General features: G+C 38.0%; 1 protein-coding gene across 1 annotated transcript in view; it reads right to left on the bottom strand.

Annotated features, from left to right (window-relative positions):
* Positions 1-14683, bottom strand: part of ca10a (carbonic anhydrase Xa) — a 305283-nt gene that overhangs the window by 46454 nt on the left and 244146 nt on the right. The window contains exon 4 of the mRNA XM_039616256.1: positions 1152-1337. Within this exon, the coding sequence (XP_039472190.1) occupies positions 1152-1337 (186 nt within the window). The remainder of the gene's footprint in view (positions 1-1151; positions 1338-14683) is intronic.

Below are 14683 nucleotides of genomic sequence, written 5' to 3' on the forward strand. Positions count from 1 at the left end.
GCCATGTTACCCCAACATATTTGAATATAGTGGTCAGTTGTATGTTTTATCGTCAGAGAAGCGGTCCCTTTCCCTAAAGAAGTAAAAATAAATAAATAAATAAAATGTATTATTATTAAAATGCAAAGGAAAGCGAACGCCACCAGAACCTTAATGAAATATCATCCTCTTCATCCTCACCTGAAGCTTTATACCCTGAACTATGCATAAACATGGATCATTATTTCTGATATTGTCACAGTTACTTAGGTGATTGGCCATGGGATCCTCCTGTCTCAGGACCGCTGGCTACCCGCTAAACAACAAGTGTGCTAAAAATCCCATTTTAACAATATTACATCAACGTCAAGGACAGTTCCACTAATGTACCAGGAATACTAGATCTTAGTTAACTGGTTAGATTTGTTGACATAATTCATTTTCCCTGTTCCATATGTTTCACCAGAAAAAAACATCATTTATTGCAAGCACTCCCTGCCTGCCATAACAGGATGTGACAAGATTAAAGACCTTAGAGAAAAAAAGGTTGTTTTCTTAATTTCATGAAAATACATGTGCATGTCAATGTTATCTTCAGATAGCAATGCAAATTATGCTCATTAAATATATTTTGAATAAAGCTAAAATTAAAAAACAAAAACCTACCTTCTCGCTTGACACATACCTGCATGTTTCTGTGACATAAAGCACAAGTTGACATTTTCCCCTGATACTACTCAGTGATGTTCATGTCAACATGAAACACATGTCTGATCATTTAGTGCACTTGGAGCTGATCAGTATTTTAAAATTGAGCTGCAGTGCCTACCATTGATTTCAGTGACTTCACTGATTTGCAGGATTTAAAGCAATAGATGTTGTTGCGATAAAGAATGTATCAAGATGATGTCATTCTTTTATTCATCAGACTGCTTTAAGAAATGTGCATTATTTCAGGAATGATGAATTAATGAATCAATGTTTGAATATCTTCTCCTTCAGCAGTAGTGTGACTAGCACTGGCAAGGCCAACTTTTTATCTTTGACAACCAACTACTAGTTTTGATATAATGCTAGTCAGTGAAATAGATTTTCATTTTCATTTGGTGATTTATTTAGTTAAAATTTGCTAAACTAGCTATTTCACATAATAGTTTCACATCTCCACACACCTCTCCAGAGAAGGCCTGTCCGTTAAGTAGGTGCTCGGAGCCCAGGCCATCCTCACTGCCAAAGTGTAACCGGATCTCCTCCAGACGGTGGCTATACGTCATTGGCCCTCCAGAGATGTTAACCAGGTGCTCCTTGTCCAGTCGAAGAGAGACGTGACGGCCTGTGTTGTACATTGTTCCTCCCACCTGAAAAAAAAAACAGATGGCGCACAGGTGATTACATACTAATATGAGGTGCAGTTGTGAGAGGGACAAACATTACGACAAAGTTAATTATCAGTTTCACCAGTTATAAATAGATCATTTTTACCATACTGCCCCTATAAACCCAGGCAGTTTTTGGAGAAAACTTAAACCTGGAGCTCCAAGTACCGGAACCATAAGATAGGTTAAATGCTTGTTGTACAGAAACAATTTTGAGGGAACACTGTTACAAAAAAAGGACTAACTCAATATGATTAGGTGGAAAGTGTGTAATACAATATGTTCATATACCCAAAGATTATGTGGGTGCAGGTTATATAAAAAAATGAACTGGCAGGAAGTGCTAAAGCAATACAAAAAAGTTTGACCAAATCTTACACCAGATTCTTTAAAAAATTCAATATCTTTTGTGTTGTTGTTATTTTTTTATCTGTAGGTTTAAAACACTTTTTACTGAATGGTTTTGGAAAATTGTGAAGGAAATGTTGCCTTTTTTGTAACTTTTTTGTAACAGTTGTCCTTTTTTAAGCCATATGGGCTTGTCTTTTATTAATATGGAGATGCGGGTGTCTTGCATTTTTTAAATGTAAGTATTTACTGATGACATGCGGTCAACAGAACTAATGCAGAAACAGTCCCAAGGGCTTTATTTTAATTTGGCAGAACTCTGACCCAGTAAAAGAAAGGAAGGTTGAAATAATCAGGGTAGAATCACAATTCATAATACATGGGAAATATGGTATGTATTAGTAGCTTTGCTTATTTATAATATTATTCACAATCATCAGTGTTTCAGTGTAAAGCATTGGTATTCATGCCGTGACTCTGCATGGACTCCCATCTACTCTTTCTCTGCATCTGCTTCTCTTCTGCTCCTTCATTCCTTTTAGTGCTAGGGCTTTCAAAATGATCCGCCTCGAACCCCCACCCCCACACACACTATTATAAAAATCCCACCAAAAGGGAGTCTGCCTTCACATTGTAAATATTTTATAGATGCTCTGAAAAGTCAATAATTTGAAAGGAGAAACAGATAGGAAAAGAGAGTGATGCAAAGAGGAGATAAGTACTGTTAGGAGAGAGGTGTGTTGAATTTAGTGCCAAAAGAGGAAGAGTAACGAGGTAAAGTGAGGCTTTGTTGGCTCCCTGGCAAGGCAGTGGAGGTGAGGTGAGAACCCTGAAAAGGACAGAAAAATCTTATCTCCCTCAAGGTCTAAAATCAGAGATTAAGAAGGTCCTTCCTTTGAGTCAGTGGCCAGCTGTCTTAGGAAATGGTCTGTACTGAAGTAAGGTAGTTTGGTATGTAATGGGGGCAAGACATTTATATCTTTGATTCTTTACATATTTACAGTCAATCTCCAAATACATTGAAGCTTGAATAATATTCTAACTGTTTAGAAAAAAGAAACCGAGAAAAAATGTAATCATTTAATAATTCATTATATCCTTAAAAAAACGCTAACTGGAACCAAATAAAACCAATTCATTTAGATCCTGAGACTAATCTTATGGAGAAAAAAGTGACTCCAACTTCGGTTTGGCTCACCTAGATGCTAATTTATACTCTTGTGTTTCAAAATCTGTTGAATGAATACAGCATTAATTCTTTAACGTGAAGTTATTTTTCTGGCTGCTTGGAACTTGGGAAAAATAGATGTCCAAGTCCAAAATTACCTGATTTTCACCCCACATGACATGCAAGCAGGTCTAGCATGGTAGCTGGACAAACTGGCAAAATGCAGTGGTCTGCATATTTGACAATGGTGACATTATTGCTTTAGTCATTGCAAAATGCTAACTCTATGTCTGTATGTGTTGGGGGCCTTGGGTAAGTGTTAATGACTGGAGCCTGGCTCTGAGATACAGGTAGTGATGTGTGGTTGGAATGAGAGGTGAGGAGTGGAATTATATTTGTATTTTACAGTAAAAGAGAAACATGCAGCGTACGACCATGCAGCGTACGACCATGCAGCGTTTAAAGCTTGGAAGTACTGACATTACATTAAGATTTATCCTGTAAAACCGGACAAAAACATTAGCGTCTGCTGTACACTCTGCGTGGGAAGAAAACTTCTTTCTACAGCAAAAAAGTAAACTTCAAATCTGAGCAAGCACCTAGCACGCTGCTATGGGAATGTGAAATTCATAGAGAAACCCCTGGATCCTCCCACTGACATGGCCGCTGCGGCCCCGGGCAAACCTCCACCCGCCCCACTCCTGCTAAACAGTTGTTTTTTTACTTCAAGCAAGAAACATCATCTGTTTCTGTATTTTATTCCCTAGAAGCAGGGCATAAATCATTATTTTAACTGTTTAGCTCCATTCACTCCTGTTCATTGACGATTACCTTACTGGGGGCCCCCTGCTGTTCAGCTGGATGAATTACATCAATTTTTAAATTTTTCTGCTCTGTTTTAATTGCATGTATTTGAAAGAGTGAGTGTAAACACAAAAAATAATTTTATTTTATATGCTGGAATATGCAGAAAATAGGTTTAAATGTTAAACACATTTCATTCAGTCAATGTTGCATTTAATTTAATTTTTGCTTGATGTAATGTGCATAAAATTAAAGATTAAATCTAATAAAACAAATTTTTAAAAGCGACTTTTTCATTTGATTCAATTTTATATGATGGATTATGCAGAAAAAATAGAATTGGGCTGAAAGGTCTATTGCTTTATTATGTATTCAGGTTGTGTACCATGTAACAAAATAACTAATTACTTTTGAAAATAAGTCATCAGCAAAGGATTACTTTCATGGAGAAGCAATTAGTAATTAGTAAATAATTACTATTTTCAAGTAACTTGACCAACACTGGTTATAGGTGAGGTCTGTGGCCTAATTATGCCAATAATTTCATTAGAGGTGATTTAAATAAAAAAAAACAAAATAAAACCACAATAAAAAATTGTTGGAGCACCAAAATATATTCTGGAAAGATAATAAAGACATTAAAAAGTCTTATGCAACAGGGTAGACAGAGATCACATTTAGCTACATTTACCCAGCTGATGGGAACCATGCTTGAAGAATAAATCAATATACAGTCAAGTAAAACTTGCTTACTTCATCTTGTCATGTTCCTGCTGCAACAATTACTAGACAAAGTCAATGTAGTGGAAAGGTTGCAAACGAAACAAAGACATTATATTCCAATCTGCTTTCTCATTATTCTTTTGAATTTCGACACTTTTGCAAGTGGTGAAGTGGAGTTCATATTTTCTGTGCACTGAATGTATTTATCAAATACATTTTGTACTTCATTCATAAAAACACAGTCAGAGAAACAGATGACCGTGTATTGCTATACTGAGCCCAGATGAACACCACTATATGACAGTCAGAAAAAAAAAGCAGGAGCTGAACTCATCACATGTCTCAGCATTATAGTATTATACTGATTATATGGTCTCTGGCTTTATGCTAATGGGTTCTGAAAAACCCAAGGAAATGCTCTGCTGCACACATGCCCTGTTATTTGTTGTGAATATTGCCATGTAAATTGTATTGTTAAAATTCAACAATCGCAAGCCCCAAACTGAGACCTGTCCATCTTCTAAGCAGTTCCGGGGAGTTTAGCTGTCACCATAAACTAAGATCACTTCATTTTTTAAATGAATACTTTATTGGCTATGTTCATTAAATTCAGAAATAAATTAATAGAATGGATTATATGGACTGAATACACAGTGCTGCAAAAAGGTATTTTTCCTTTTTGAGTTCTTAATCCTTTACATATTTGTCACATGTTCATGTTTTAAATCATCAAACTAATTTGTAAAATTAGACAAAGATAACCCAGGCAAATACAAATACAATACAGTGTTTAATTATATACAAACCAACCAGACCTGTGAAAAATTCTCTCATTTCTTGGAGACAGTATAGATCCTGTGTGTTGCTAAGTAAGTTAAAGAAAAGTAAAGTTAAAGAAATAAAGTTTAACAAAGTTAAAGAAAAGTTTCAGAAAGGAATGTGACTGTCACGGTACTGGGTCTGTGACCCAGTGCTTTGTGTTTATTGGTTAATTTATATTCTTGGATTACTGTCATTCATGGTTTTCTGCTCGTGTTTATTTTCAATTCCTATGATTTAAGTTTCTGTTACTTTTCCTTCCCCGTGTTTCTCGTCTAGTCACTCTTGTCTCCATGTTCTCTCTGTCTCTCCAGTCCGTCGTGTCTCTGTCTCAGTGTCTACTCTGCGTCTTTGTGATTATCTTGTGCTTCCTGTTTTACTTTGATAGACCTTGTCTTATGTCTGTGTATTCAGCTTTGCCTCCTCCCTGTCTCATGATGCCTGATTAGCCCCAGCTGTGTTTCCCTCCTGTTTCTCGTTCCAGCGTTGTCTCTCTGTGTATTTTAGCCCTGTCTTCTGTTTATTGCTGGTTCGTCTTCATGTTCTCCTGCATTTCTCCTGTGTATCACCCGTTGAGTTCTTCATGTTTTCAGTCTCGTGTCTCTCGCCGTTGGTCTGCGTGTTCTGTGTTTCCCAGTTACGGGTTTAGGTTTCTAGTCTCAGGCTTTAGTTCCTTTATGTTATTTTTTTTGTAGCTGCTTCCAGTTTAGGTTTTTGTGTTAGTTTAGTTGCTGCCATGCTCAGCTTTCATTTGTATTTTGTTTGGCCACTGTCAATAAAGCTCACTTTATAAAGTCAGTGCCTCCACTGGGGTCCTTCTCTAACACATGTCTGCAGCTGTGACAGTGACATTCTCAAATCAGCATCTGAGTCTAAAACCAGATTTAAATTTTTGTTTGCGAGTCACATACTAAAGATAGCTGATGACAGGCTAGACTTCCAGTCCAATTTTTAAACATAGTATACACTGGCATACCCAAAAAAACACCAGAGCAATGCATCAAAAGTTTTTGTCTTTGTTTCCCCTCTTATTTAAAAAGTAGAGACAAGGTGTTACATAAATAAATTAAAAAATAATTAAATAAATACATTTTTCAGCTTCTTCGATGTGTGTTATGTTAAGTAGCAAGACATTTTCAGCTGCACTGCTGACCTATCACTGCTGTACATACAACAAAATGTAACTTATCTATATTGTTGGGGAGAAGCTCATTTGTAGCACCCGTGCATACTTAAGTTTTTAAATCTTCAAAGATAAATCAGACTACAATGCAGTAGAGATAAAAGTGTTACATATCTGTATTATACATGCCGTGATTTTTAATTAGGCAGTTAGGTCTAAGTTTATGAGCTTTCAGTTACAAAGATGATGAAAATTGTAGGTTATTTATGTCTTTTATGTGTAAAACTGGTGCTTTAAGCAAATAAAACACCTCAAAAGAGAGTTGGACCACCACTTTAATTTTTTTACCTGCAAGTGAACAAGTTATAGGGTACACCCTAGATTAAAAAATACTTGCAAATACTGCAATGAGGGATTACTCTGCAACACAGAATGTTGGCTAAATAGATCATATTTGCATATTTGCATTAGTACCTGAAAAGTCTCTTTAAACTTACCTGTAACCTTACACCTCTAAACCAGAAACCCCAGAATCAAGCATACACTATTATTGTGTTAGGTGATGTTCTAAACATACATACACATTTTAAAAACAGTGGATCATTCGAAATGGCTTTTACTTGGACTCATCAATACAAATTTATCAAAAACCCATGAAACAGGGGAAGCAGCCAACTTAACTTGATTTACACAGAAACAAAGCAAACAACACCAATGCTGAGCCCAACAGCTGATACAACACTTCACACACATTGTTACAACACAGCCCCAAATAAATAGATGCACAGCAGTGAGAAGTAATCATTGTTATTTGAGTGACTTACTGTTTAAAAATAGAATTGCCACAGTTGTTTGATACTAAACTTTTTTATGGAAGTATTTTTTTTTTTATTTGAAGAACTTTATTCTCTACATCATTTTTTATTATGAGCACATAATAATCAAATGGAATTCTGTTTTATTGTCAGTTTTATTCTCTGCTTTATTGTCTACGTGATATCACAGCAATCTTCTGAACAAAAGTAAGGAACTATGGCAGTACATTACAAAGTAAAAATATTGCTTTAATTTTATCTGATCAACCTGTAGTTGAAAACTGCAGTTTTTCAAGGCTGTTCATTAAATTAAAATGGTGAACACTGTACTAAGATCTCATCTGGTAGATAAATGTTGCCATTATTTTCAACAGCCAACATCATGAGGTTATGAACACCAAAGTCCTATTGTGATGATTTTGTACATCTAAATGGACTTTTTTAGATACTTTTGTTACTGAGCAAGCAAGCTGATCTAATTTCTATCAATGCTAAAATCCATGTATTTAAGATTATGTAATTACATTAAAGAAGCCATGAAAACATAAATACAGATGTTGCTAACTTTGATAACCAACCTCAGTTTAGCATATAATAAAAATTGCATATGCCCACTTTGACCTTATGTGTTCCTCTAGTTTTAAAACTTACCTTAATATTTTAGCAGCTATTTATCAGCTTTTACTTTAGCTTTTGAAGCCAGAAGTGACCATATTTGGATAAGAGAGCAGCTTACTAAGTTGCAAGTTAACTAGAGGCTCCCAAATACATCAATCTTTTTAGTGTAGTGCAGTTTTATAGCTGTATCACACAGACCTGCTGGTTAGTATTAAGCAAAAAACTTATTCATAAAAACTGGAATACAGAAAGACTGGTAGTAACATAACATAACATAACATAACACAACAAACTGCAAACTACTATTTTCTATTTTCAAGAGTTTTCTTAATTTTTGTATTATTCTTCCACTTCCTTCAGATATAATTTTTAGTCTGGCCACACTCCCTCTAGAATCATCTGCTTTATAATTCTTTGTGAATATGTATTTTTAGTTGTTTTGAAATGAAAAGGATAAGAGAGAAGCATAACTGCAAAATTACTTTCTGACTGACAAAACATTTCCTTGATTATATCGCTTTTTCGTAGATTTAGAAGCAGACTGTCTGCAGTGTAGTTTAGGCGTATTTAGGCTTTCTGGGTTCATTATTGTAAAGCCTCGCTGTTATATGCCTTATACGTCTTCTCTCACCCTTGTAACACACCTTATTTTATCAAGCCGCCTAATTGCGTTTTTAATTTGTTGCAAAAAGCTTCCAGAAGTGATGAAGCCAAAAAGGACAACTCCACTGTGCACTTGTCCTTCCTTAATAGATAGTGATGATCATAACGTGCCATCACATTAGCGGTAATAGCTTGGTGAACATAAACAAGTCATAAAGGATTAAGTTGACTGTCTAGGGCTGCCATGGCAGACAGCCACTGTAATAGAAGACAGCAGTAGCATGCTGGTAGTGAGAAACACACGGAACATCATAATTATCTGAGCACACAAATCAATAGAGTAAATTACCTCTTGCTAGAAATCATCTTCACTGGCTACTGTAGATGTTTAGCTTTACAAACTGCTGCATTTACCCGGAACATTTCCAACACCAAAGCCATTATTATCAAATATAAGACAAAATATTTGGTTGAAAGGAAAAAGTTTCCTGACCCAAATGCTGTGCATTCCATGAAATATGTAAGAGTAGTTAACATTTATTAACCATGGGTAATAAAACATGTTATTTAGTTCACCAGTGATCGAATTTGATGCAATGGAGATTTTTAAAATAGAAAAAAGGAAATAATAGAGAAAAGAAGACCAGCTATGATGAATTAAATACTAGTGGGACTGTGTGGGCTGCAGCTCAGTGGAGTTATGGACTCCAATTTCAGCAAAGCAGTTCCAGTAATGCTACATGATGAGAAAGACTCAACACAGATCTGAGGCATTAGGAAAACGATTTTCAGAGAATGTGTTGTGCTCACTAAAGAAAAACAGCATCAGTGGTTTGCTCAAATCAATCCTGTTGCCAGACTAAAAGGCAGATATTGGGTGATTCTGCAAAACCCATTATGTTCACTGACAGTGTTTTTACTGTTCAATGCCACAAGTTGTTTTGTTTTTTTTGTATGTGTCAAGGCAACCATGGTATACAGACACTGTTTATGTTTTTACCATACTTTGCAAAGTATGTTTTTGAAAAACAGACAAAATTTTGTCTGTTTTAAGAGGTCGCACTCAAAGGCAAGGACGTATAGAGGCGATAACAGTAACTACTTTTAGATTTTCCTTACTTCAGTTATAAAGGCACTCTGACTGATTAGATTCAAATGTTTTTGTATGAAGCAGTACAAGCTACACTGTTGAAAACAACTTGTACTATCCCATTACCCCAAAGTTGTTTTAGATTATTCAAACCCAGAGGTTTGTCAATTAAAATAATTATTTTGATGTGAGCGGGAAATATTTTACCTAAATCACATCATTATTAACTGTATCAACATCTTTATATTTGCTACAGAAAGGTTTAGTTGGATTGAATTTGATTTGGATTGGGAAAACAGATTGGGAAAACAGTATGTTTTTGTGAATAAGTTCTGATGACATGTTTAGTCTCTCATTTTGTCCAATTTTGCAAGGGCAATGATGAACTAAAAACTTGCTTGATCAAAATAATTTACATTTATGATGAAGCTTTAGCAAACAGTAGGTGCATCAATTAAAGATTCAGTTCAGTTACTATTTTTACTATTTTTTTCTGTTTTTCTTAATGTTACTGTACTGGAGCAACTGTAACCCACAAATTTTCCCTAGGGATTAATAAAGTATTCTGATTCTGATTTATACATGCTGAGTTACTATTCATCTACTTACTAGGGCTTCCACATCTTCTTTTGTCCTCTTCTTACTCAGTTTCCTCAAATTTTTAAGACATATCTTGGCATAATATATGGTGAGATGTTTCTTTGCTAAGTTGTAGACAGAGCATGACTGTGGTCAGTAGATAGTAAGACTTGAAAAACATGACATTTTAGTCTTGAGCCATCTGTCATTTCTTTATATATATTATGCTTTCAAGAAGACAGACTTTGTTAGATCTTCTTTTCAAATGATCTTTCTGAAGGTTTTTCACAGTTTTTCTTTGGACATCACCAATTTTCAGTCCAGTCATTGTACCTGATCTTTGTTTTGCTAAGCCACTCAAAACTAACATATGAATTATTCAAAAAATAAAACAAAACAGAATTCACAATTCATCAAATAAACCACCAATTAAACCAGTCTTATTCTTCCTTCGGGTGTTCCCTTTAGGACTTGCTACTGCCTCGCTTTCAACCAACCCCTAGCATCCACCATCCCTCTGCTCATCCTGTTTCATTACATCCATGAACATTCTCTGTGGTCTTCTTCTTTTCCTCCAGCCTGGCAGCTCCATATTCAGAATCCTTTGTCCAGTGTATCCACTATGCCTTCTCTGTATGTGTAATGTCTTCAAATTATTTTTCTGAAACTCTCGACCTTAGCTGTCCTTTGATATACTTCTAAGCTTATTATCGGCCACGGCAGAGCCATTTGTCCCTTCTAGCCGTGTTGCTTTAGTATGGAATATAGTATTTAATATCTATTATTGATTTCATTAGGAAACCGGTCATTAATCCCATACAATGTTCCATTTAATTCACTCCCCTTGCTTTTAACAAGCTCTTTCTGCTGGAAATGTTCAAATTCAGCAAGGATAGAACGTGTTTTTTTCCTCCTTAGGCTCCAAGATGGTGTAAAAGATGAAATACAATGGTGTTGAAAGTTTCTGTCAGTATCTTCAGAGCGGATTTCATGAAGTACCACTCAGAATACCCCTCAGCCATAAAAGGTTGATTGATATTATGATCATCCTACCAGGTAGGCAGGTGGGCCAGTAGCGTGGACACTCAACTTTGTGAATGCGATAAGTCAAGACCAAGGCAATGTGGAGTTTCAAATTGATAACCATAGATGCATGTCCTAAAACCCACTAACCTTGACCTTAAGGTCAGAGGTCAGGTTTTTGTGAGGTGGTCCTCTGGGTCAGTTTAGTATCAATAAAATGGGTCTGGTTGGTATCAAGATGGCGGCGCGAGCAGTCGCAGTGGCCCGGCGCTCCCGACGGAGGCACAGGAAACAGAAGAGAGGGAAGAGAGCGGGGCTGAAGGCTAGGCTACGTGTTAACCCATACGGACCGGCTATTCCGAGTCTCTTCCTCACCATGGATGGATGAGCTACGACTGCGGATCACCTCACGCTGTCTGGATTACTGTGTTATGATCATCACAGAGACTTGGCTGGACTCTTTCACCCCAGATACTGCGATTGAGCTAGCGGGCCATGCTACGCGGGGGAGGTCTGCTAGTGTTTGTAAACAATAACTGGTGCACCAACAACACAGTTAAAGTCGTTCACTGCTGCCCAGACATAGAATATATGATGGTTCAGTGCAGACCCTTCTACTTGCCGAGAGAGCTCACAGCGATCACAATAATAGCAGTTTATGTGCCGCCGCAAGCTAATGCTAAGTCAGCCATGGAGCTACTCCAGCGCTCCATTAATAAACAGCTAACAACACACCCGGACTGCGCTGTGATCGTGGCAGGAGATTTTAACCACGCAAACCTGAAATCTGTCCTGCCTGGATTCTTTAAAACGTGAGCTTTCCGACGAGGAAAACAACACACTAGACCAGGTCTACACCAACATCCCAGATGCTTACAAGGCCACCCCCCTGCCTCATCTCGGACTCTCTGATCATCTCTCTCTGTCCTTGATCCCTGCTTATAAACCTCTAATTCAAAGACAAAAACCATCTAAAAAATCAGTAAGAGTGTGGACCACGGAAGCCACCACGGCCCTACAAGACTGTTTTGATAACACGAATTGAAGTGTATTTGCAGAAGGATCAGACTTGGAGGGCCACACATCTGCCGTACTCGCATACATCAGCTTCTGTACTGAGAGTGTAACAACAACAAAGACTGTTAAGTGTTCCCGAACCAGAAGCCATGGCTCAACAGTGAAGTGAAAGCCCTAGTAAGAGCACGTGACAGCGCCTTCAAATCAGAAGACCAGCAAGTCTACAAAGAGGCACGCCATTCTCTGGTTAAAGGCATAAAAGAAGCCAAGCGCAAATACAAACAGCGCATCGAGGAACACTTTAACACAAAGAACTCCAGAAACATGTGGCAGGGCATCAAGACACTCACTGGCTACAAAGACAGTTGCACACAAACCAACTCCCCAGACATCACCTTACCTGACACCCTAAACCATTTCTTCGCCCGCTTTGACCAAGAAAACAGGGACACCATCACCCATCCTGCCGTTACAGAGAGGGATGACGCTCCCATCCAGCTGGAGCAGCACCAGGTCAGAGCCACATTGCGCAGAGTCAACGCGAGAAAAGCAGCTGGTCCTGACGGTGTAGCCGGTAGAGTGCTTAAAGCATGTGCAGACCAACTAGCAGAGGTTTTCACCACCATCTTCAGCCTCTCACTGCTACAGTCTGTAGTACCATCCTGCCTTAAGTCAGCCACCATCGTTCCAGTGCCCAAGAAGAACACAGTGAGCTGCTTGAATGACTATCGTCCAGTTACTTTAACACCCATAATTGCCAAATGTTTTGAACAGCTCATCATGTCACACATTAAAGCTGCCATCCCTGCAAACCTCGATCCATACCAGTTTGCATACAGGGCAAACAGGTCGACAGAGGATGCCATAATAACAGCTCTTCACACAGCCCTCACACACCTGGACTGTAGTAACACCTATGTGAGAATGCTGTTTGTGGACTTCAGCTCTGCCTTCAATACAGTTCAACCCCACAAACTGGTTAATAAACTAAGCAACTTAGGACTCAGCAGCTCACTGTGCAGCTGGATACTGGACTTCCTGAGCAACAGACCCCAGAACGTAAGAATGGGAGAGCACACCTCCTCCACCCTCATTCTGAATGTGGGTGTCCCACAGGGTGTGTCCTCAGTCCCTCTTATACTCACTTTTCACCCATGACTGTTCACCAATCCACACCAGTAACACCATTATAAAATTTGCTGATGACACCACTGTCATAGGACTGATCGACAACAACAATGATTCAGCCTACAGAGAGGAGGTTCAGCATCTGAAGCAATGGTGTGATGACAACAACCTGCATCTGAACACAGCCAAGACCAAGGAGATGGTAATCGACTTCAGAAGAACAAAGCGATCTGAGCACTCTAGCCTCTACATTGGTGGGGAGGAGGTAGAAAGGGTAGAAGCTTTAAGTTCCTCGGAGTCCACATCTTGGCCGACCTTACCTGGTCCACAAACATCTCCCACCAGGTAGGGAAAGCACAACAAAGGCTGTACTTCCTCAGGAAACTACGTCAGGCCCAATTACCCCAGAGACTGCTAGTAAACTTCTACCGCTCCACCACTGAGAGCCTTCTGACTTACTGCTGCACACTCTGGTTCAACTGCTGCACCGCAGAGGACAAGAGGAAACTGCAGCGGGTGGTGAGGGCAGCAGAGCGGGCAATCGGCACTTCACTAACCCCCCTCAGAGACATCTATACTGGCAGACTTCAGCAGAAAGCAAGCATCATCATCAGAGACCCCTCGCACCCTGGACACTCCCAGGTGTCATCCACGTATCTGTATCAGTGGCTAAGTGCTGTCCCTGCGCTTATGGATTTATATTTATGACAAAAGTTCAGCACAAGAAAAAGCACAATCACAAGCATAATTAAATTAGTCACGCTTAAATTTAACCAAAGAAGCCATTGCACATGCAAGAGAGTGTCTGCTTTGTGAGAGCTTTCCTGCGTTTCTCTCTGCTCTCACATCTAAATCCTGCTCATGCAATTCAGCTAACTTTTGACTGTTTGGAAGCCGGAGACATAGGAAGAGGGGTCCTAATGTGACTGGTTCCTTTGATGGTTACATTGAGACATCAACATAAGCACTGTTTTATATTGTATTTAAAGAAAATTTGGAAAATGAAAAGTTTGCCAAATTAACTTCATCCATTATTGTTTGCTATGTAGCAGTGGAAATACTGAAAGCTGTTAAGCTCTAACCTCTTTAATGGTGAAGAAATGTTTAAAACCGGTGGATTCTAGGCAAGTTCTGAAGCATGTGCACTCCTGTTACATTAGTCTCTTATACAATATACTTGGTACAATAACTACACTTATTTTAAAATATATTAACTTAAAAAATCAGCAGGATTAAAAGGCTTGAGGAATATGTGACACGGATAACTGTCAATATCTATTGCAATTAAACATATTAATAACAATTTAACTTGAGTGTTGGCAAAAAAGCTGGTTAAATGTATTATATTCATAATTTCTGATGGAGGTTATTTTATTTTATTTTATTAAACTGTACATGGTAAGAGCTGCCATCTTCATCATCATCAGAGCTTTCCTTGCTAATGTACTAAAGGTGTTATTAACATTTTCA

Source organism: Oreochromis aureus, linkage group 8, assembly GCF_013358895.1.
Source record: "Oreochromis aureus strain Israel breed Guangdong linkage group 8, ZZ_aureus, whole genome shotgun sequence".
In the NCBI taxonomy this organism is placed as follows: domain Eukaryota; kingdom Metazoa; phylum Chordata; class Actinopteri; order Cichliformes; family Cichlidae; genus Oreochromis; species Oreochromis aureus.